General features: G+C 38.2%; 1 protein-coding gene across 2 annotated transcripts in view; it reads left to right on the forward strand.

Annotated features, from left to right (window-relative positions):
• Positions 1 to 25,588, forward strand: part of BBS9 (Bardet-Biedl syndrome 9) — an 81,285-nt gene that overhangs the window by 24,543 nt on the left and 31,154 nt on the right. For both annotated transcript variants that reach the window (XM_070100418.1, XM_070100419.1), the window contains 6 exons: positions 5,141 to 5,321; positions 9,174 to 9,410; positions 16,642 to 16,766; positions 20,368 to 20,482; positions 21,719 to 21,833; positions 24,089 to 24,272. In XM_070100418.1, the coding sequence (XP_069956519.1) occupies positions 5,141 to 5,321; positions 9,174 to 9,410; positions 16,642 to 16,766; positions 20,368 to 20,482; positions 21,719 to 21,833; positions 24,089 to 24,272 (957 nt within the window). The remainder of the gene's footprint in view (positions 1 to 5,140; positions 5,322 to 9,173; positions 9,411 to 16,641; positions 16,767 to 20,367; positions 20,483 to 21,718; positions 21,834 to 24,088; positions 24,273 to 25,588) is intronic.

Genomic DNA, 25,588 nt, shown 5'->3' on the forward strand with positions numbered 1-25,588 from the left:
TTGGAGTGAGTTAAACAAGTTAAGAAAGCCTAGGGAAAGTATGGATTTGTCAGTTAAAAACAGAGTAGGGGAGTTAGTAGATGGGGAGAGGCAGGTATAAGGTAGATGGCGAGAATATTTTGAGGAACTTTTAAATGTTGAGGAAGAAAGGGAGGCGGTAATTTCATGCCCTGGTCAGGGAGGTATACCATCTTTTAGGAGTGAAGAAGAGCAGAATGTAAGTGTGGTGGAGGTACATGAGGCATTACGTAGAATGAAAGGGGGTAAAGCAGCTGGAACTGATGGGATCATGACATAAATGTTAAAAGCAGGGGGTGATATAGTGTTGGAGTGGTTGGTACTTTTGTTTAATAAATGTATGAAAGAGGGGAAGGTACCTAGGGATTGGCAGAGAGCATGTATAGTCCCTTTATATAAAGGGAAAGGGGACAAAAGAGATTGTAAAAATTATAGAGGAATAAGTTTACTGAGTATACCAGGAAAAGTATACGGTAGGGTTATAATTGAAAGAATTAGAATGTAGGATGGCGGATGAGCAGGGAGGCTTCAGAGTGGGTAGGGGATGTGTAGATCAAGTGTTTACATTTAAGCATATATGTGAACAGTATTTAGATAAAGGTAGGGAAGTTTTTATTGCATTTATGGATTTAGAAAATGCATGTGATAGAGTGGATAGAGGAGCAATGTGGCAGATGTTGCAAGTATATGGAATAGGTGGTAAGTTACTAAATGCTGTAAAGAGCTTTTATGAGGATAGTGAGGCTCAGGTTAGGGTGTGTAGAAGAGAGGGAGATAACTTCCCGGTAAAAGTAGGTCTTAGACAGGGATGTGTAATGTCACCATGGTTGTTTAATATATTTATAGATGGGGTTGTAAAAGAAGTAAATGCTAGGGTGTTCGGGAGAGGGGTGGGATTAAACTTTGGGGAATCAAATTCAAAATGGGAATTGACACAGTTACTTTTTGCTGATGATACTGTGCTTATGGGAGATTCTAAAGAAAAATTGCAAAGGTTAGTGGATGAGTTTGAGAATGTGTGTAAAGGTAGAAAGTTGAAAGTGAACATAGAAAAGAGTAAGGTGATGAGGGTATCAAATGATTTAGATAAAGAAAAATTGGATATCAAATTGGGGAGGAGGAGTATGAAAGAAGTGAATGTTTTCAGATACTTGGGAGTTGACGTGTCAGCGGATGGATTTATGAAGGATGAGGTTAATCATAGAATTGATGAGGGAAAAAAGGTGAGTGGTGCGTTGAGGTATATGTGGAGTCAAAAAAACGTTATCTATGGAGGCAAAGAAGGGAATGTATAAAAGTATAGTAGTACCAACACTCTTATATGGATGTGAAGCTTGGGTGGTAAATGCAGCAGTGAGGAGATGGTTCGAGGCAGTGGAGATGTCCTGTTTAAGGGCAATGTGTGGTGTAAATATTATGCAGAAAATTCGGAGTGTGGAAATTAGGAGAAGGTGTGGAGTTAATAAAAGCATTAGTCAGAGGGCAGAAGAGGGATTGTTGAGGTGGTTTGGTCATTTAGAGAGAATGGATCAAAGTAGAATGACATGGAAAGCATATAAATCTATAGGGGAAGGAAGGAGGGGTAGGGGTCGTCCTCGAAAGAATTGGAAAGAGGGGGTAAAGGAGGTTTTGTGGGCAAGGGGCTTGGACTTCCAGCAAGCGTGCATGAGCATGTTAGATAGGAGTGAATGGCGACGAATGATACTTGGGACCTGACAATCTGTTGGAGTGTGAGCAGGGTAATATTTAGTGAAGGGATTCAGGGAAACCGGTTATTTTCATATAGTTGGACTTGAGTCCTGGAAATGGGAAGTACAATGCCTGCACTTTAAAGGAGGGGTTTGGGATATTGGCAGTTTGGAAGGATATGTTGTGTATCTTTATACGTATATGCTTCTAAACTGTTGTATTCTGAGCACCTCTGCAAAAGCAGTGATAATGTGTGAGTGTGGTGAAAGTGTTGAGTGATGATGAAAGTATTTTCTTTTTTGGGGATTTTCTTTCTTTTTTGAGTCACCCTGCCTCGGTGGGAGACGGCCGACTTGTTGAAAAAAAGAAAAATCCATTTGTTCTCTAGGCTTCCTTAACTTGTTAATCTCACTCCAAAACTTTTTCTTATTTTCAACAAAATTTGTTGATAACATCTCACCCATTCTCTCATTTGCTCTCTTTTTACATTGCTTCACCACTCTCTTAACCTCTCTCTTTTTCTCCATATACTCTTCCCTCCTTGCATCACTTCTACTTTGTAAAAACTTCTCATATGCTAACTTTTTCTCCCTTACTACTCTCTTTACATCATCATTCCACCAATCGCTCCTCTTCCCTCCCGCACCCACTTTCCTGTAACCACAAACTTCTGCTGAACACTCTAACACTACATTTTTAAACCTACCCCATACCTCTTCGACCTCATTGCCTATGCTCTCATTAGCCCATCTATCCTCCAATAGCTGTTTATATCTTACCCTAACTGCCTCCTCTTTTAGTTTATAAACCTTCACCTCTCTCTTCCCTGATGCTTCTATTCTCCTTGTATCCCATCTACCTTTTACTCTCAGTGTAGCTACAACTAGAAAGTGATCTGATATATCTGTGGCCCCTATATAAACATGTACATCCTGAAGTCTACTCAACAGTCTTTTATCTACCAATACATAATCCAACAAACTACTGTCATTTCGCCCTACATCATATCTTGTATACTTATTTATCCTCTTTTTCTTAAAATATGTATTACCTATAACTAAACCCCTTACCTCATAATTTGTAATATTTTAAAATAAAGAATTAAACTAAGTCTGCCCGAAATGCCTAGCCATGCTAGGCATTCTAGTGGTACACTCTGTAATCATTATTTAACTACATGTAAAGCACACAACAACCAAATTCTGTAAATTTAACATTGTAATCTTTATAGAGAATAAACTTTGAATTGAATTGAATTGAATTGAATTCTATACAAAGTTCAATCAAAGGGCTCCCATTATCATTTACACCTGGCACCCCAAACTTACCTACCACACCCTCTCTAAAAGTTTCTCCTACTTTAGCATTCAGGTCCCCTACCACAATTACTCTCTCACTTGGTTCAAAGGCTCCTATACATTCACTTAACATCTCCCAAAATCTCTCTCTCTCTCCTCTACATTCCTCTCTTCTCCAGGTGCATACACGCTTATTATGACACACTTTTCACATCCAACCTTTACTTTAATCCACATAATTCTTGAATTTACACATTCATATTCTCTTTTCTCCTTCCATAACTGATCCTTCAACATTACTGCTACCCCTTCCTTTGCTCTAACTCTCTCAGATACTCCAGATTTAATCCCATTTATTTCCCCCCACCGAAACTCCCCTACCCCCTTCAGCTTTGTTTCGCTTAGGGCCAGGACATCCAACTTCTTTTCATTCATAACATCAGCAATCATCTGTTTCTTGTCATCCGCACTACATCCACGCACATTCAAGCATCCCAGTTTTATAAAGTTTTTCTTCTCTTTTTTAGTAAATGTCTACAGGAGAAGGGGTTACTAGCCCATTGCTCCCGGCATTTTAGTTGCCTCATACGACACGCATGGCTTATGGAGGAAAGATTCTTTTCCACTTCCCCATGGACAATAGAAGAAATAAAGAAGAACAAGAGCTATTTAGAAAAAGGAGAAAAACCTAGATGTATGTATATATATATGCATGTGCGTGTCTGTGAAGTGTGACCAAAGTGTAAGTAGGAGTAGCAAGATATCCCTGTTATCTAGCGTGTTTATGAGACAGAAAAAGAAACCAGCAATCTTACCATCATGGTGTTGAGGTATGTAAGGTATAATTTGAAGAGCAGGATGTTGAGATGAAGGATACTTTGATCACGAAGGTGTATAAATCCATGATGGATGGAAATAGGGGGGTAGGAAACATCATGATACTGGCTCCATGGTAAAGTACTGTGGGCTCTGATACAGAGTTTGCAGGTTCAAGTCCTGCTGTGGATGTAGAGACAATGTTTGTTTATGATATGTACAATAGTACATACATTGTAGCTCATTCATTTCACTCAGAAGTAGGATATACAGTGGACCCCCGGTTAACGAACTTTTTTCATTCCAGTAGTATGTTCAGGTGTCAGTACTGACCGAATTTTTTCCCATAAGGAATATTGTGAAGTAGATTAGTCCATTTCAGACCCCCAAACATACACGTACAAACGCACTTACATAAATACACTTACATAATTGGTCGCATTTGGAGGTGATCGTTAAGCGGGGGTCCACTGTATTGAACATTTGCTCGATCTTGGTCCCAAGGTTGTCGTATTTTATGGTTTGTGCTTTTTTAAAAAGACAAAATTCTTTTAACACAATGAACATCTCTCACTGAGGCAGGGTGACCTAAAAAAATGGAATGAGAGTTTTTCTTCTTTTTACATTTACATTATGTAGTAATTTATACAGGAGAAGGGGTTACTAGCACCTTGCTCCCGGCATTTTAATTGCCTCTTACGACAGGCATGGCTTACAGAGGAAGAACTCTTCTATACCTCCCCATGGAGATTATAAACAAATATACAGTTAAAGCATATAAAGGAAACAGCAGTACAGTGGGGATGGTATACGGGGATGTAATCAGTGCATCAGTAAAGTTTCTCTCTTTTATTAGAGAAACTTTATTTCCTCTATTATCATTTGACTGTTTCTTGTTTGCTTCACACGTACATACTCAGGCGCTTTTTTAACATGCTATTGATATTTAGGCTTCTTATTTTTAACTTAATTATTAAATTAAATCTTATACATATGCAGTAATTTTTACTTTTATTCTATTTTTTGCATGCATTCTCATTTATATCATTTAGAATAACAAATTGGTATATTACTTATCTTACAAACAAAGCATTATATTCCTCATCAGTTATATCAGCTTTTTTCTAGTGGTTTGAGCTTGCTTAAAATATTACTAATATACTAGTTTGTTTTAACAGGGTAAGAATACTTAGTAGTTACATAATGATCATGAATTCTTTTCCATGATGCATCTCTGACTTCTTTGTCTAAATGTCTTATTTTGCCATGAAAGTGTTACCAGTCTTGAACCTAACTTCCAGTGCTGTGTCTCACTGCAGGGCATTACTGGAGCGCTTGTCTTGCTTGGAGATACCGGCCACCTTCAGGTTTCATATCTGGGGACTGATCCATCGTTTTTCGTGGCTCCTCCGGCAGAAACGCGTGAGATAAACTACGACCAGACAGATAAGGAACTATCTCAGCTACATAAAATTATTAAGGCTTCAACAAAAGACACAGGTATGTACCAGTGTGTTATTCTTGTTAATAATGATTATTAATATTATAAATATTAATATAAATGTTAATAATTATTATTAATATTATAAATATTTTTGTTAATAATGATTATTAATGTTTTAGTTAGAGTTAGCATGAGCTAGGGATGTCTTTCCATTGATTCTTCATTTATATGACAACATTGACACTGAATCATTGATGGTTCATCTTACTGACAACATCTATGCTACATCATTGATGGTTCATCTTACTGACAACATCTATGCTACATCATTGATGGTTCATCTTAGTGACAACATCTGCGCTACATCAGTGATGGTTCATCTTACTGACAACATCATTGATGGTTCATCTTAGTGATAACATCATTGATGGTTCATCTTAGTGACAACATCATTGATGGTTCATCTTAGTGACAACATCATTGATGGTTCATCTTAGTGACAACATCTGCACTACATCAGTGATGGTTCATCTTAGTGACAACATCAGTGATGGTTCATCTTAGTGACAACATCATTGATGGTTCATCTTAGTGACAACATCTACAGTACATCATTGATGGTACATCTTAGTGACAACATCTGCACTACATCAGTGATGGTTCATCTTAGTGACAACATCAGTGATGGTTCATCTTAGTGACAACATCATTGATGGTTCATCTTAGTGACAACATCTACAGTACATCATTGATGGTACATCTTAGTGACAACATCTGCGCTACATCAGTGATGGTTCATCTTAGTGACAACATCATTGATGGTTCATCTTAGTGACAACATCTGCGCTACATCAGTGATGGTTCATCTTAGTGACAACATCATTGATGGTTCATCTTAGTGACAACATCATTGATGGTTCATCATAGTGACAACATCTACAGTACATCATTGATGGTACATCTTAGTGACAACATCTGCGCTACATCAGTGATGGTTCATCTTAGTGACAACATCATTGATGGTTCATCTTAGTGACAACATCATTGATGGTTCATCTTAGTAACAACATCTGTGCTACATCAGTGATAGTTCATCTTAGTGACAACATCATTGATGGTTCATCTTAGTGACAACATCATTGATGGTTCATCTTAGTGACAACATCAGTGATGGTTCATCTTAGTGACAACATCATTGATGGTTCATCTTAGTGACAACATCATTGATGGTTCATCTTAGTGACAACATCATTGATGGTTCATCTTAGTGACAACATCATTGATGGTTCATCTTAGTGACAACATCATTGATGGTTCATCTTAGTGACAACATCAGTGATGGTTCATCTTAGTAACAACATCATTGATGGTTCATCTTAGTGACAACATCATTGATGGTTCATCTTAGTGACAACATCATTGATGGTTCATCTTAGTGACAACATCATTGATGGTTCATCTTAGTGACAACATCATTGATGGTTCATCTTAGTGACAACATCAGTGATGGTTCATCTTAGTGACAACATCATTGATGGTTCATCTTAGTGACAACATCAGTGATGGTTCATCTTAGTAACAACATCATTGATGGTTCATCTTAGTGACAACATCAGTGATGGTTCATCTTAGTAACAACATCAGTGATGGTTCATCTTAGTGACAACATCATTGATGGTTCATCTTAGTGACAACATCATTGATGGTTCATCTTAGTGACAACATCATTGATGGTTCATCTTAGTGACAACATCATTGATGGTTCATCTTAGTGACAACATCATTGATGGTTCATCTTAGTGACAACATCAGTGATGGTTCATCTTAGTAACAACATCATTGATGGTTCATCTTAGTGACAACATCATTGATGGTTCATCTTAGTGACAACATCATTGATGGTTCATCTTAGTGACAACATCATTGATGGTTCATCTTAGTGACAACATCATTGATGGTTCATCTTAGTGACAACATCATTGATGGTTCATCTTAGTGACAACATCATTGATGGTTCATCTTAGTGACAACATCATTGATGGTTCATCTTAGTAACAACATCATTGATGGTTCATCTTAGTGACAACATCATTGATGGTTCATCTTAGTAACAACATCTGTGCTACATCAGTGATAGTTCATCTTAGTGACAACATCATTGATGGTTCATCTTAGTGACAACATCATTGATGGTTCATCTTAGTGACAACATCATTGATGGTTCATCTTAGTAACAACATCTGTGCTACATCAGTGATAGTTCATCTTAGTGACAACATCATTGATGGTTCATCTTAGTGACAACATCATTGATGGTTCATCTTAGTGACAACATCATTGATGGTTCATCTTAGTAACAACATCTGTGCTACATCAGTGATAGTTCATCTTAGTGACAACATCATTGATGGTTCATCTTAGTGACAACATCATTGATGGTTCATCTTAGTGACAACATCATTGATGGTTCATCTTAGTAACAACATCTGTGCTACATCAGTGATAGTTCATCTTAGTGACAACATCATTGATGGTTCATCTTAGTGACAACATCATTGATGGTTCATCTTAGTGACAACATCATTGATGGTTCATCTTAGTAACAACATCTGTGCTACATCAGTGATAGTTCATCTTAGTGACAACATCATTGATGGTTCATCTTAGTGACAACATCATTGATGGTTCATCTTAGTGACAACATCATTGATGGTTCATCTTAGTAACAACATCTGTGCTACATCAGTGATAGTTCATCTTAGTGACAACATCATTGATGGTTCATCTTAGTAACAACATCAGTGATGGTTCATCTTAGTGACAACATCATTGATGGTTCATCTTAGTGACAACATCAGTGATAGTTCATCTTAGTGACAACATCATTGATGGTTCATCTTAGTAACAACATCAGTGATGGTTCATCTTAGTGACAACATCATTGATGGTTCATCTTAGTAACAACATCAGTGATGGTTCATCTTAGTGACAACATCATTGATGGTTCATCTTAGTAACAACATCAGTGATGGTTCATCTTAGTAACAACATCATTGATGGTTCATCTTAGTAACAACATCAGTGATAGTTCATCTTAGTGACAACATCATTGATGGTTCATCTTAGTAACAACATCAGTGATGGTTCATCTTAGTAACAACATCAGTGATGGTTCATCTTAGTGACAACATCATTGATGGTTCATCTTAGTAACAACATCTGTGCTACATCAGTGATAGTTCATCTTAGTGACAACATCATTGATGGTTCATCTTAGTGACAACATCAGTGATGGTTCATCTTAGTAACAACATCTACACTGCATCACTGTTATATAGTCTACTGCATATTTTTAAACTGAATATTGCACTTTTTTAATTTGTACTACTTTCATATTCTTTCATTTTTGTTGTTTTCTAATTCCTTCTTAGTACTGAGCATAAATTCAGTGTTGGCATTTAACCGAGTTGGTTAGTTAGTGCAACTTGCATGTACATGCCATCTTTTTTTTTCTCTCATGCATGCTTATTTTCATATTGCTTTGTCTTTTTGGATTTCTTTATTAATGTTGAAAATGAAAATGTTTATTTCCTTGCAAAACTTACAATGTGTGGTTTACATATTATAAAATATTGATTACAAAGAAAGCCACTAGCATGCCTAGGCATTTTGGGCAGACTAATCCTAATTCTTACTCTATATTGACACAGGTTATGGAGCAGTACAAGGACACAGATGCAAGTAATGGGACATTTTATTGTGGTAATGTTTTGCTCTCCAGGAGCTTTGTCAAGCCCTGGAGAGCAAAACATTGCCATGATAACATGTCACATTAGTTGCATCTATATCCATTTACCCAACATTTGGTTGGTAATTCTACCATAGTGTACAATGTCTTGCACTTTCAGGGGCATTGGTAAGCATGAATCGAGGTGAGAGCGACCTCCTGGTATCTGCGACAGTGGGAACACAGCTGGAAACATGGACAGGGAACACCCGTGTCCAGAATCCTGATGGCGGGGTTCCTGCCGTGCCTGTGGTAGTGCGGCTCACAGCTCACACACCACTCAACAATGTCAGAGTCAACATTGCTGTGGAGAAACCTCTCGGTGTTACTCAAGACACGTTTGTTCTGCGTACAATATGTGTGTATCCGTCTCCAATGGTGGATAAGTCACATGCTCATAACTTGAATTTATTTATTGCTGAAGCATTTTACCTGCACAACAAGCTTCTAGTAAATACATGCAGATATAATAATATAATATAAATATAATAACTTTAATGTTCAATGTAATGGGGAGCCCATCACTTTGGTTTCATCAGTAAAATATTTGGGAATTCCCTTTGACCCATGCATGTCAGGAGAATTGATAGGGAACAGTGTAGTAAAGAAAGCGAATGCCAGACTGAAGTTCCTGTATAGACAAGCACAGTGTCTACCTACTGAGGCTCGCAGGACCCTGTGTCTAGCCCTTATACAATGCCATATGGATTACGCTTGCTCTTCATGGTACTCTGCCTTGACAAAAAAACTGAAAGATAGACTGCAAATCACCCAGAACAAAATCGTAAGATTCATCCTGGGGCTGGGACCAAGAGAGCATGTAGGCCAGGATGAATTACAGCAGTTGGATATACTGAATGTTGAAGACGGAGTAAAACAACTGAAGCTAAATCATGTTTATAAAATTGCTCACAAACAATGTCCAGAATATCTTGCTGTCAATTTTGTCAAGGGTGGGAACCAAAGCAATCATAGTACTAGAGGGAGAGAGCACAACTTTGTAGTACCCACAGTCAGTGGCCAGGCTTCAAACACCTTTTATTGTACAGCAATAAAGGAATGGAACAGACTGCCTGCACATATCAAAGCCAGTCTTAGCATGAACCAGTTCAAGAAGAGTGCCAAAAGGTGTCTGATGAATGTAGCTACAGAAAGGGAGGGGAATGATTTTCTATTTTTTATCTAACATACGTGTAAATTTTACCTTATTCCTAGTAATGACCCTCGTATTGTAGATAGTCTTAATGACCCTCGTGTAGTAGATAGTCTTTTTAGTATGATAATAAGATGTTAACTTCATTATAGAATAATAAGAAAATATTATAACCTTTATATTATAATAATAAGGTAAAAGGACCCCAATGGAAATAAGTCACTCTGTCTGACTTTTTTGGGTTATCCCAGGTTCTCTACACATATGCTGCTATGTATGATAATTCTATGTAACTGTATTTGTGTATACCTGAATAAACTTACTTACTTTAAAAAAAAAAAAAAAAAAAAAAGTAAGTAAGTTTATTCAGGTATACACAAATACAGTTACAGTTACTTACTTACTTACTAATAATAAAGATAGGTAGTAGAATGGTAGACAGCATCCGCCCAGGGAGGTACTACCGTCCTACTAGATGAGTGTAACACAGATGCTTGTAATTATTTTACATGATGGTAGGATTGCTGGTGTCTTTTTTTCTGTCTCGTAAACTTGCAAGATTTTAGGTACGTCTTGCTACTTACACTTAGGTCACACTACACATGCATGTTTTTTTTTTTTTTTTTTTTTTTTTTTTTCCCAAGAAGTCGGTCGTCTCCCACCGAGGCAGGGTGACCCAAAAAAGAAAGAAAATCCCCCAAAAGAAAATACATTCATCATCATTCAACACTTTCACCACACTCACACATTATCACTGCTTTTGCAGAGGTGCTCAGAATACAACAGTTTAGAAGCATATACGTATAAAGATACACAACATATCCCTCCAAACTGCCAATATCCCAAACCCCTCCTTTAAAGTGCAGGCATTGTACTTCCCATTTCCAGGACTCAAGTCCGACTATATGAAAATAACCGGTTTCCCTGAATCCCTTCACTAAATATTACCCTGCTCACACTCCAACAGATCATCAGGTCCCAAGTATCATTCGTCTCCATTCACTCCTATCTAACATGCTCATGCACGCTTGCTGGAAATCCAAGCCCCTAGCCCACAAAACCTCCTTTACCCCCTCTTTCCAACCCTTTCGAGGACGACCCCTACCCCTCCTTCCTTCCCCTATAGATTTATATACTTTCCATGTCATTCTACTTTGATCCATTCTCTCTAAATGACCAAACCACCTCAACAACCCCTCTTCTGCCCTCTGACTAATGCTTTTATTAACTCCACACCTTCTCCTAATTTCCACACTCCGAATTTTCTGCATAATATTTACACCACACATTGCCCTTAGACAGGACATCTCCACTGCCTCCAACCGTCTCCTCGCTGCTGCATTTACCACCCAAGCTTCACATCCATATAAGAGTGTTGGTACTACTATACTTTCATACATTCCCTTCTTTGCCTCCATAGATAACGTTTTTTGACTCCACATATACCTCAACGCACCACTCACCTTTTTTCCCTCATCAATTCTATGATTAACCTCATCCTTCATAAATCCATCTGCTGACATGTCAACTCCCAAGTATCTGAAAACATTCACTTCTTCCATACTCCTCCTCCCCAATTTGATATCCAATTTTTCTTTATCTAAATCATTTGATACCCTCATCACCTTACTCTTTTCTATGTTCACTTTCAACTTTCTACCTTTACACACATTCTCAAACTCATCCACTAGCCTTTGTAATTTTTCTTTAGAATCTCCCATAAGCACAGTATCATCAGCAAAAAGTAACTGTGTCAATTCCTCATAATTTAATCCCACCCCTCTCTTGGACACCCTAGCATTTACTTCTTTTACAACCCCATCTATAAATATATTAAACAACCATGGTGACATTACACATCCCTGTCTAAGACCTACTTTTACCGGGAAGTATTCTCCCTCTCTTCTACACACCCTAACCTGAGCCTCACTATCCTCATAAAAGCTCTTTACAGCATTTAGTAACTTACCACCTATTCCATATACTTGCAACATCTGCCACATTGCTCCTCTATCCACTCTATCATATGCATTTTCTAAATCCATAAATGCAATAAAAACTTCCCTACCTTTATCTAAATACTGTTCACATATATGCTTCAATGTAAACACTTGATCTACACATCCCCTACCGACTCTGAAGCTTCCCTGCTCATCCGCAATCCTACATTCTGTCTTACCTCTAATTCTTTCAGTTATAACCCTACCGTATACTTTTCCTGGTATACTCAGTAAACTTATTCCTCTATAATTTTTACATTCTCTTTTGTCCCCTTTCCCTTTATATAAAGGGACTATACATGCTCTCCGCCAATCCCTAGGTACCTTCCCCTCTTTCATACATTTATTAAATAAAAGTACCAACCACTCCAACACTATATCCCCCCCTGCATGCATGTACAAGCATATATATACACACCCCTCTGGGTTTTCTTCTATTTTCTTACTAGTTCTTGTTCTTGTTTGTTTCCTCTTATCTCCATAGGAAAGTGGAAAAGAATTCTTCCTCTGTAAGCCATGAATGTTATAAGAGGTGACTAAAATGCCAGGAGCAAGTGGCTAGTAACCCCTTCTGTATACGTTACTAAATTTAAAAAGAGAAACTTTCGTTTTTCTTATTGGGCCACCCTGCTTCAGTGGGATACAGCCAGTTTGTTGAAAAATAATAATAAAAATAATAATAATAGAGACTAGTAGTAGTAGTGGTGGTGGTAGTATTAGTAGTAGTAGTGGTAATAGTAGTGGTAATAGTAGTAGTGGTGGTGGTGGTAATAGTAGTAGTTGTAGACTTGAGGTGATCAGTCCCTCAGTCTTGCTATGTGGTTTTTTTTATTTGTAACACATCGGCCATTTCCCTCCGAGGCAGGGTGACTGAGAAAGAAAGAAAAACCCCAAAAGAAAAACCTTTCATCATTCAACACTTCCACCATCACTCAAACATAATCACTGTGTTTGCAGAGGTGCTCAGATACGACAGCTTAGACGTCCCTCCAAACTGCCAATATCCCAAACCCCTGGCTAACCAGTTGCCCTGAATCCCTGTACAAAATATTACCCCTGCTCACACTCCAACAGCTCGTCAGGTTCCAAAAACCATTTGTCTCCATTCACTCCTATCTAACACGCTCACACACGCTTGCTGGAAGTTCAAGCCCCTTGCCCACAAAACCTCTTTTACCCCCTTCTTCCAACCTTTTTGGGGATGACCCCTACCCCCGCCTTCCTTTCCCTACAGATTTATGTGCTCTCCAAGTCGTTCTACTTTGTTCCATTCTCTCTAAATGACAAAACCACCTCAACAGCCCCTCTTCAACCCTCTGACTATTACTTTTAGTAACTCCACGCCACCTCCTAATTTCCACACTACAAATTCTCTGCATAATATTTACACCACACATTGCCCTTAGACACGGCATCTCCACTGCCTCCAGCCGCCTCGTCGCTGCAGCATATACAGCCCATGCTTTACATCCATATAAGAGTAGTGGTACCACTATACTCTTGTACATTCCCTTCTTTTCCTCCATGGATGACGTTTTTTGTCTCCACAGATACCTCAATGCACCACTCACCTTTATTTCTTCATCAGTTTTATGGTTAACCTCATCCTTCGTAACCCATCTGCTGACAAGTCAACTCCCAAATACAGTGGACCCTCGGTATATGATATTAATCCGTTCCTGAGAGCTCATCATATGCCAAAATTATCGGAAGGCGAATTAATTTTCCCCATAAGAAATAATGGAAATCAAATTAATCCGTTCAAAACACCCAAAAGTATGAAAAAAAAAAATTTACCACATGAAATATTAAGTTTAATGCACACAAACTGAAGAAGACATGCACAGTTTGTAGTACTCTACTAACAATAGAATACATAACACTTACCTTTAATGAAGATCTGGTGATGATTGATGGGATGGGAGGAGGGGAGAGTGTCGAACTTATTGTTTAGAAGGGGAATCCCCTTCCATTAGGACTTGAGGTAGCAAGTCCTTTTCCGGGGTTACTTCCCTTCTTCTTTTAATGCCACTAGGACCAGCTTGAGAGTCAGTGGACTTCTGTCGCATAACATATCTGTACATAGAGGCCTGTACCTCTCGTTCCTTTATGACTTTTCTAAAGTGGTTCACAACATTGTCATTGTAATAGTCACCAGCACGGCTTGCAATAACTGTGTGAGGGGATTGTCATCCATAAAGGTTTTCACCTTTGTCCACATTGTACACATTTCTTTAATATGTGAAGTAGGCAACTTCCTCAATTTCTCTATCCCCTCCTCTGAATCAGTTTCCTCGGATCTGGCCTCTTGCTGTTGAAGATGATCTAGCAGCTCATCAGTGGTTAGTTCGTCATTGTCCTCCTCCACCAACTCTTCCACATCCTCCTCACTAACCTCCAACTCCAAGGACTTCCCCAATGCCACAATGGCTTCCTCAACTGACATAGGATTCCCAGGGTTAGCCTCAAACCCTTCAAAATCCCTTTTGTCTACACATTCTGGCCACAGTTTCTTCCAAGCAGAGTTCAAGGTCCTCTTAGTCACTCCCTCCCAAGCCTTACCTATAAGGTTTATACAATTGAGGATATTAAAGTGATCCTTCCAAAACACTTTTAGAGTCAGTTGAGTTTCTGTGGTCACTTCAAAGCACTTTTGAAACATAGCTTTTGTGTACAGTTTCTTGAAGTTGGAAATGACCTGCTGGTCCATGGGCTGCAGGAGAGGAGTGGTATTAGGAGGCAAAAACTTGACCTTAATGAAGCTCATGTCCCCAGAAAGTCGCTCTGCCAAGTCTGTAGGATGACCAGGGGCATTGTCTAATACCAGGAGGTACTTAAGGTCTAATTTCTTTTCAATTAGGTAATTTTTCACACTGGGGGCAAATGCATGGTGTAACAAGTCATAGAAAAAGTCCCTAGTGACCCATGCCTTACTGTTTGCCCTCCACAGCACACACAAATTAGCCTTGAGGACATTCTTTTGCCTGAATGCTCTGGGAGTTTCTGAGTGATACATCAATAAAGGCTTCACTTTGCAATCACCACTAGCATTGGCACACATCAGAAGAGTAAGCCTGTCTTTCATAGGCTTATGTCCTGGGAGTGCCTTTTCCTCCTGAGTAATGTAGGTCCTGCTTAGCAATTTCTTCCAAAACAGGCCTGTTTTGTCGCAATTAAACACTTGTTCAGGTTTAAATTCTTCACTGTGTGTGTAATCCTTGAATTCCTTCACATATTTTTCAGCTGCTTTTTGGTCTGAACTGGCAGCCTCACCATGCCTAATCACACTATGTATGCCACTACGATTCTTAAATCTTTCAAACCAACCTTTGCTGGCATTAAATTCACTCACATTACCACTAGTTGCAGGCATTTTTTCAATTAAATCCTCATGCAACTTCCTAGCCTTTTCACAAATGATTGCTTGAGAGATGCTATCTGATTTTCATTTATCCACACCAATAACAGTCTCTCAACATCTAACACTTGCGATCTCTGTTTCGAAAACAAAGTTGCACCTTTTGCAACAACAGCTTCCTTGATTGCCGTTTTCCTGGCCACTATAGTAGCGATGGTTGATTGGGGTTTTGTATACAACCTGGCCAGCTCCGACACACGCACTCCACTTTCGTACTTTGCAATTATCTCTTTCTTCATTTCAATAGTCATTAGCACCCTTTTTCTCGAAGGGTTGGCACTAGAAGCTTTCTTGGGGCCCATGGTGACTTATTTTGCAGAAACAAGCACCAAAAACACTGTGATAATATGGAATGTATGCTTAGATGTGAGCACACTGGCTGGCTTGTAAACACTGGCACGCACGGAGCAGATCAGGCCACACGTGGACACGTCCCAGACGAATCATGTGTGGCGGGTTTTTTAACGAGTGGCAAAACAAAATTTTTGCGTTAAAATGTATCGAATACCGGATTTAACGTATACCGATGCCATTGTATCTGAAAACATACACTTCTTAAATATTCCCTCCCTCCAATGTGATATCCAATTTTTCTTTACCTAAACCTTTTGATACTCTCATCAGCTTACTCTTATCCATGTTCACTTTCAACTTTCTACCTTTACACACCCTCCCAAACTTGTCCAATAACTTTTGCAACTTTTCTTTTCACCTTTTGTTATTTTCGACTGAAAAAGTCTGTTGTGCGGGTGAAATCTTTAGGCAGTAAAATACCCAAATGTTGCACATGTGTCTTATCAGTTTGTTGATATTGTGTACCATCAGTTTTATGATCTAAGTATCTTGCTCTGGTATAGACATTCTTATGCATATGCAAGAATTTTATCTGAAACTTTTAATTATTATTATAATAATTAATGTTATGGTTTTGGTTATATTTTGATACTTATCTGTGAAAAGTTGTCATTATAGTTTAGTGATAATAGCACCTTTTTTTTCCAAAATTATTGTGCAACAGGTGACTCAAGCCAAATCATGGTGAAGTTCTACTTTGAGGAGCCTTATATACCTACCAGCCTCTCTGTGAGCCTCATCACCTCTTATGTAACACATACGGGTATGCCACAAATTATCACAGTGAATGTAAGTGTATTTTAATATTTCATAATACTCTCAGTTTACTTGTAAATGCAAATGACTTTCTTCAGATAATTGAATTCATCTTTTTTGAAAATTTTTTGTAATTATGGTACATACAACTTTGTTTTTAAATGCAAGTTCATGTTGGAATCTGTCTTTGTAAGAAAGACTTGTAATACAAGGGCCTGATTAAAGTCATTCTTGTTTGAAGAATGAAACACTTATGCAATATTTGGGAACCTTTATTTAGGAAACATTTTTGCTAGCCAGTGGCTTCTTCAGACCAATACAGAGAAGAACACTTAAAAAAAATATGAGTGTGAGGTAATCAGTCCCTCAGCCTGAAGTCAACTCAATGCTGAGGAACTGATTACCTCAAACTTCTCCTCACCTTTACTGTTATACTCTGGCTGGCCAAATGTTTCCTCAATAAAGATACCCAAATGTTGCACATGTCTCATTCTTCAACTTGTGAGTTTTCAAAACCATTTACATCACATTCATTTGTGTTTACATATTTTCCAATACATTTATTTCCATTCTGCAATATGAAGACTAGAACTGTGCTGCAAATCCAAATGAAGCTTTGCTAACTACAGATAGGAATATAGTGTAACCTCAGAGCTCCTCTTTATACTTTTTGACATGTGACAAGTATCCTGCTAGTAGGTTTATTGCAAACACTTTACCTTGGCTTCAGATGTCTATTACCTAAAGCTCCCACAGTATGATTATTTCTGTATTATTAATACAGTGAAACATATAAGTTAACAGTATTTAGATAAGGCTAAAGAGGTTTTTGTGGCATTTATGGATTTGGAAAAGGAGTTTTTACGAGGATAGTGAGGCTCAAGTTAAAGTATGTAGGAAAGAGGGAGATTATTTCCCAGTAAAAGTAGGCCTTAGACAAGGATGTGTGATGTCACCGTGGTTGTTTAATATATTTATAGATGGGGTTGTAAGAGAAGTAAATGCGAGGGTCTTGGCAAGAGGCGTGGAGTTAAAAGATAAAGAATCACACATAAAGTGTGAGTTGTCACAGTTGCTCTTTGCTGATGACACTGTACTCTTGGGAGATTCTGAAGAGAAGTTGCAGAGGTTGGTGGATGAATTTGGTAGGGTATGTAAAAGAAGAAAATTAAAAGTGAATACAGGAAAGAGTAAGGTTATGAGGATAACAAAAAGATTAGGTGATGAAAGATTGCATATCAGATTGGAGGGAGAGAGTATGGAGGAGGTGAATGTATTCAGATATTTGGGAGTGGACGTGTGAGGTGAATCATAGAATTGATGAGGGGAAAAGGGTGAGCGGTGCACTTAGAAGTCTGTGGAGACAAAGAACTTTGTCCTTGGAGGCAAAGAGGGGAATGTATGAGAGTATAGTTTTACCAACGCTCTTATATGGTTGTGAAGCATGGGTGATGAATGTTGCAGCGAGGAGAAGGTTGGAGGCAGTGGAGATGTCATGTCTGAGGGCAATGCATGGCATGAATATAATGCAGAGAATTCGTAGTTTGGAAGTTAGGAGGAGGTGCGGGATTGCCAAAACTTGTCCAGAGGGCTGATGAAGGGTTGTTGAGGTGGTTTGGACATGTTGAGAGAATGGAGCAAAACAGAATGACTTCAAGAGTGTATCAGTCTGTAGTGGAAGGAAGGCGGGGTAGGGGTCGGCCTAGGAAAACTTGGAGGGAGAGGGTAAAGGAGGTTTTGTGTGCGAGGGGCTTGGACTTCCAGCGGGCATGCATGAGCGTGTTTGATAGGAGTGAATGGAGACAAATGGTTTTTAATACTTGACGTGCTGTTGGAGTGTGAGCAAAGTAACATTTATGAAGGGATTCAGGGAAACCGGCAGGCCGGACTTGAGTCCTGGAGATGGGAAGTACAGTGCCTGCACTCTAAAGGAGGGGTGTTAATGTTGCAGTTTAAAAACTGTAGTGTAAAGCACCCTTCTGGCAAGACAGTGATGGAGTGAATGATGGTGAAAGTTTTTCTTTTTCGGGCCACCCTGCCTTGGTGGGAATCGGCCAGTGTGCTAATAAAAAAAAAAGTATTAATAAGCATTGTGGTCATTTACCTCCCACAGGAATAAAATCTTACATTCATTCAGGATAAAATTAAAATTATTTTTTTTATTTTTCATGAGCAATACAAGAATTACAGTAGATATGCATAATTTGATACAAAATTTGGTTCAATAATAAGCACAAAAGAAAGCCACTATGTATGTAATGTATTTCAGTCAGTCTAATCATAATGCTTTCATACTTCTTAAATCTAGAACATCACTAATATAAGATACATTACAATAATGGAAGATATCACTGTAAAATGCATGATTGTGTATACTACACATAAAAATGTCAGTGAAAAACTGGGAAAAACCTGAGCGCTTTCATGCTCTTACATACACATCTTCATGATATAAAAGCGCTCGGGTTTTTTTTTTTTCCATTTTTCACTGTGGTATATTTTTACATTACGTTTATTTGGATACGTGGAGAAAATAACTTGTGACTGCAGTGAGGATTCATATTAAGGAGTTTTGAGGAGGTATTGATGAGTAGATGGTTAATTACTTGGAAGAAAAGAGTGAAGGAGTGTAAGGGGAATGTGAGAGATCAGAAAGGTTTGCTTATACAGTGGACCCCCTGTTAACGATATTTTTTCATTCCAGAAGTATGTTCAGGTGCCAGTACTGACCGAATTTGTTCCCATAAGGAATATTGTGAAGTAGATTAGTCCATTTCAGACCCCCAAACATACACGTACAAACGCACTTACATAAATACACTTACATAATTGGTCGCATTGGGAGGTGATCATTAAGCGGGGGTCCACTGTATATAGCTGCATAGAAAGTTTGCTGTCATGGTCACACTTAGAAGAATGTTCCATGTGAAGAGGAGGCTTTAGGAATATAGATAGGTATTACTGTACATGATATACAATGATGCAGTAAGATTGCTAAAGCTCTTGCTTCACACAGCGAGGGTCCAGGTTCGATTCCTAGTGAAGGGGTAGAAACACTGGACGTGTTTCCTCACACTAGTTGTCTAGGTTCCCAATCAGTAAAATGGGTACATGGGTGTTAGTCGACTGGTGTGAGTTGCATCCTGGGACAAAACTGACATAATTTGCCCAAAATGCTCGGCATAACAAGCAGCTTTCTATATAGTAGTATGTCATTGATGTCAGCTAGGCCTGTATACCTTGTACATGTTCTTGTACTGTAGTAAATAAAGATATTAATATTATTAAAAATAGCCACTGTAAAAAAAATAGTGAATTTCCAAGCACTTTTGTGGATATTTACTATTTTTTTTTCACAGTGCTTAGTTTGCATATGCATGATGTATATTCAGTATCTTAACTATGTAATGTATTGTAATTTTATACAAAATTGCTATAATAATTAGTCTTTTATCTTTTATCTGTGTAAGAAGCTGTGTACATGGGGCTTCTCTAATACAAACCTGCTGTTTAACCCCATATTTTAAATATATAACATCTCTAAATGTTGTATTTTTATCATCACAAAATGTCAGAAAATACATTATTTCTTCTTCAGTATTAGACACAATAATTGATGCCAGTTATCCCATAGCTGGAGCTTCCATTGCAACTTGTGGTAAAGCCTAGCATGCCAACCAAGGAGGGGGACCATAAGATCACCATCTCTACTAACAAGGATGCTGTCAACCTACCAGAGTTATTTCCTGGTATGTTGACATTGTAGCAAGACATCGCATGTGTTGTCACACCTTGCAGCATCATGGGGACCTCGGGCAACTTTTAGTCTTTTGACATAAATAATTTAAAGTTTTTTAAAATGATGCTGGTTATTTTAACCTGGTTTGATTATATTTGTGCTTGTTGAGTACTTATGTTCATAGCATTTGTTGGTAAATTTATCTTTGTTTGTATTGTATGTGTTACATATTTTTTATTGTAATGAGTGCTGAGTGACCTCCATGGTCAAAATGTTGTGCACCCATCACAGCTGCTGCTGCTGCTGCTCATACTATCATGGATAGTGGATAGTTTAGATTAATGTTGTGCACCCATCACAACTGCTGCTGCTGCTCATACTATCATGGATAGTGGATAGTTTAGATTAATGTTGTGCACCCATCACAACTGCTGCTGCTGCTCATACTATCATGGATAGTGGATAGTTTAGATTTATTTAGCATTTAGTTAAACATGTTTTATATGTGGAAAGTAACTGAAAAAGTAAGGAGGATATAACTGAGCGAAGTAGATCATATATGTATTTTGTATGCTTTGGTGCACAATTCAAAAATGCTTGTATTCTAGCATTCGTCATTCTGTATCCTTCAGTGAGGGGTCCCCATCATGTTGTTAACAGGTGCTTGATCCAGGGAATTAACTGTTCTCCCCTTCCTTGGATCAGACCTGATTAAACTTCCCAGGCACTGTGTGACCCATAAAGTTAAGTGGTTTTGCATAACTATAAAAATAATAATAATAATTCCTATAATGATTTATTGGAGTTTACAAAGTGATGGGATGAGCTCTAGCTCTTGTGCCCTCATGATATGAGTTGTCTTTTATAGTAATAACAATGAACTTCCCTTCACTAAAAACTAATTATACTCTCATTTGTGATGGAGTGAGTAATGATGAAAGTGTTTCTTCTTTTTCAGGCCACACGGCCTTGGTGGGAAATGACCGACGTGTTAAAAAAATTTAATATTTTTTTTACTTTCAAGGTATCATGGTGCTGATGCTTGATTGTTGATCCAGGGAATTGAAGATAACCTTGGCTTCCCTGGATTAAACCTGATTTCATTCCATTCCCCATGCACTGTGTGACCCTCACAGGTTTAGCACTTCCCCGTGATTATAATAATACTGCAATAATAAATATCTTTACCATGCTAGAATTCCGTATCCGAAAAATTATTGTTTTCATTTTTTCTTTTTTGTATCAGATTTGACATCAGACTCCAGCGTAGGAACAGCACTGGGCTTTCAATATTATAGTGGAGCTGACATAACTATCCTCTCTTCCCGCACCACTAACAGATATCGTCTGCAGTCAGACAGGTTGGTGTGTGTGTGTGTGTTAGTGATTATCGCTAAGAATTGTGTTAGTGAATATTTCTAACTTTCGTTTTTCTTTTAACCCTTAAACGGTCCAAACAGATCGACGTTCAAATTCGTAGTGCTACAAAAGTAGATCTACTTTTTTTTACATATTTTCAAATATAACAAAAAAGCAAATGTAGATAAAAGTTTTTTACACATTTTCAAATGTAAAACAAAAAAGATGATCTACATTTTTTTTACACACTTTCAGATGTTGAAAAAACGTATATATACGTTTGGACCGTTTAAGGGTTAAGGTGGGAGACGGCCTATGTGTTACAAAAAAAAAAAAGAGAGAAAATGATTGAATGATGAACTGAATAATGAGGTAGAGATCAAGGTAATATGAAGAAAATAAAGGTCAAAAAAGGATAAGATAGAATTTTGTTCTGATTTTTAACCCTGGAGGGTTCCTGATCAGCCGGGCTGTGGCTCGTACGTTGGTTTGCGTGCAGCCAGCAGCAACAGCCTGGTTGATCAGGCGCTGATCCACCAGGAGGCCTGGTCACAGACCGGGCCGCGGGGGCGTTGACCCCCGAAACTCTCTCCAGGTAAACTCCAGGTGGAGGGTTATCCACCCAGGATAACTCAAGAAAGGCAGTATGTCATTGAGCACAGTCTGTCTTCCATTATGGTCCTTTAGTCTTATCCCCCAGGATGTGACTTGCAACAGTTAACTAACACCCAGTTACCTACTTACTGCTAGGTGAACAGGGACAACAGGTGTAAGGAAACATGCTCAATGTTTCCACCCGTGCCAGGGACCGAACCACGGACACTATGTGTGAAGCCAGAGCATTGCCTACTAGGCCACGGGACACCAGGATGGGTGAACAGTGGGTGTCATAGATATAGATGAGAGGTTGTTTTTTGATGTATCAAAATCAAAATGAAAAACTCTAAATTTTTATTTCTTTGTGTAGTATAGAAACTGTAGTTTACATATAGTAAAATATTGCTACACACAAAGAAAGCCACTAGCATGCATGAGCATTTTGGGCAGACCAATCATAATGCTTTCACACTACTTTAAACTAGACATAAGTTATGGAGCGGTGAATTTTAATTAAACATTATTACAAAAAATAGGTACAAAAAGTATTATTAGAAAAATCTGTAGTAGAGAGGTAGCAAAAAAATATTAGTTATTACAATTTACAATAGTACAATTTTAGGTGCATATTAATATGTCAAACTGATTTAGTGATCTTAAGTTAATTGGGATTTCTTAAGTAGTTTCAAACTGATTTTACGATTTCAGGCTGTGGGAGCATTATACGAGATGGTTGAAGAAACAGAAGTAGTTGGATGAGTTGGTTTTATTTGGTATAGCAAAGTGTTGGTGTAGCTATGTTTGGGAGATGAGGTGATTTTTAATTATAGCTCTAAATTGATTGGCAGAGACAAGGTACCTTTTGCTTGTTTGGGCAATGAATTCTTGATCTTGGGGCCTTTTATGTGCATTGCATTTTTACATAAGGTGAGACAGACACAAGTACATGTGCTCCTCAACTTACGATGGTTTGACTTAGGATATTTATACTTTACGATGGTGCAAAAGCAATTACTTTGAAAGCGGCAATTTCATAATTTGTATCCATTTACTTTTCAATACTGGTATTTAGTTACAGTAATTATTTGTTTATTTACTTATTCAGTAACAGTAGTTTTTCTTCTTCTTTCTTTCAACGTACTGGCCGTATCCCACCGAGGCGGGGTGACCCAAAAGAAAAAATGAAAGTTTCTCCTTTTACATTTAGTAATATATACAGGAGAAGGGGTTACTAGTCCCTTGCCAGTAGTTATTTATTTAGCATATATTCATATGTTGTGTATCTTTATATGTGTATGCTTCTAGATTGTTGTATTCTGAGCACCTCTGCAAAAACAGTGAAAATGTGCGAGTGTGGTGAAAGTGTTGAATGATGATGAAAGTATTTTCTTTTTGGGGATTTTCTTTCTTTTTTTTTGGGGTCACCCTGCCTCGGTGGGAAACGGCCGACTTGTTTAAAAAAAAAAAAAAAAAAAAAATATTCATATGCAACTCATGATATTTTTGACTTACGATGGAGTGACTGGAATGTAAGTTGAGAAGCACCTGTATTGGGAAGAACCACCAAGAAAGATGTTGAAGTATCATTGTAGTCTGATCATAAATATTGTGTTACAATTGATAAATGCTACATAAAATATTAATATTCTTTCATATGCAGTCTACCAGCTATATGGGTTGTCCTGAATGAACTTATTCGTCGCTTGAAGAGGTACTGGAACCATCCCAGTCATCGTGACAGTGAGGGGCTGGTATTGGGCGTTGCATCGTCAATTCCCACACACGAACTTTTCTTCGAGATTGATGCCCATTTTTTGCGCAGGAAAAAACATCGGGACTTAGAAGTGAGTTTAAAGTTTAGTATGCATATTCTGGGCTCCAAATTTTTAAAATATTATCTGTTATCTTTGATGGTTCTGGGAATCATCATCATATATATATATATATTTTTTTTTTTTTTTTCAACAAGTCGGCCGTCTCCCACCGAGGCAGGGTGACCCAAAAAAGAAAGAAAATCCCCAAAAAGAAAATACATTCATCATCATTCAACACTTTCACCACACTCACACATTATCACTGCTTTTGCAGAGGTGCTCAGAATACAACAGTTTAGAAGCATATACATATAAAGATACACAACATATCCCTCCAAACTGCCAATATCCCAAACCCCTCCTTTAAAGTGCAGGCATTGTACTTCTCATTTCCAGGACTCAAGTCCGACTATATGAAAATAACCGATTTCCCTAAATCCCATATATATATCTTCTTTCTTTCAACACACCGGCCGTATCCCACCAAGGCAGGGTGGCCCAAAAAGAAAAACAAAAGTTTCTCTTTTAAATTTAGTAATTTATACGGGAGAAGGGGTTACTAGCCCCTTGCTCCCGGCATTTTAATCGCCTCTTACAACACGCATGGCTTACGGAGGAAGAATTCTGCTCCACTTCCCCATGGAGATAAGAGGAAATAAACAAGAAGAACTAGAAAGAAAATACAAGAATACCCAGAGGGGTGTGTATATATATGCTTGTACATGTATGTGTAGTGTGACCTAAATGCAAGTAGAAGTAGCAAGACATACCTGAAATCTTGCATGTTTATGAGACAGACAAAAGACACCAGCAATCCTACCATCATGTAAAACAATTACAGGCTTCTGTTTTACACTCACTTGGCAGGACGGTAGTACCTCCCTGGGCAGTTGCTGTCTACCAACCTACTACCTAGGATATATATATATATATATATATTCTTCTTCTTTCAACAAACCGGCCGTATCCCACCGAGGCAGGGTGGCCCAAAAAGAAAAACAAAAGTTTCTCTTTTTAAATTTAGTAATTTATACGGGAGAAGGGGTTACTAGCCCCTTGCTCCCGGCATTTTGGTCGCCTCTTGCGACACGCATGGAACGGAGGAAGAATTCTGTTCTACTTCCCCATGGAGATAAGAGGAAATAAACAAGAACAGGAACTAGTAAGAAAATAGAATAAAACCCAGAGGGGTGTGTAAATATATGCTTGTACATGCATGTGTAGTGTGACCTAAGTGTAAGTAGAAGTAGCAAGATGTACCTGAAACCTTGGATGTTTATGAGACAGAAAAAGATATCAGCAATCCTACCATCATGTAAAACAATTACAGGCTTCTGTTTCACACT

The sequence above is a fragment of the Cherax quadricarinatus genome, chromosome 72 (assembly GCF_038502225.1).
Source record: "Cherax quadricarinatus isolate ZL_2023a chromosome 72, ASM3850222v1, whole genome shotgun sequence".
NCBI classification, from domain to species: domain Eukaryota; kingdom Metazoa; phylum Arthropoda; class Malacostraca; order Decapoda; family Parastacidae; genus Cherax; species Cherax quadricarinatus.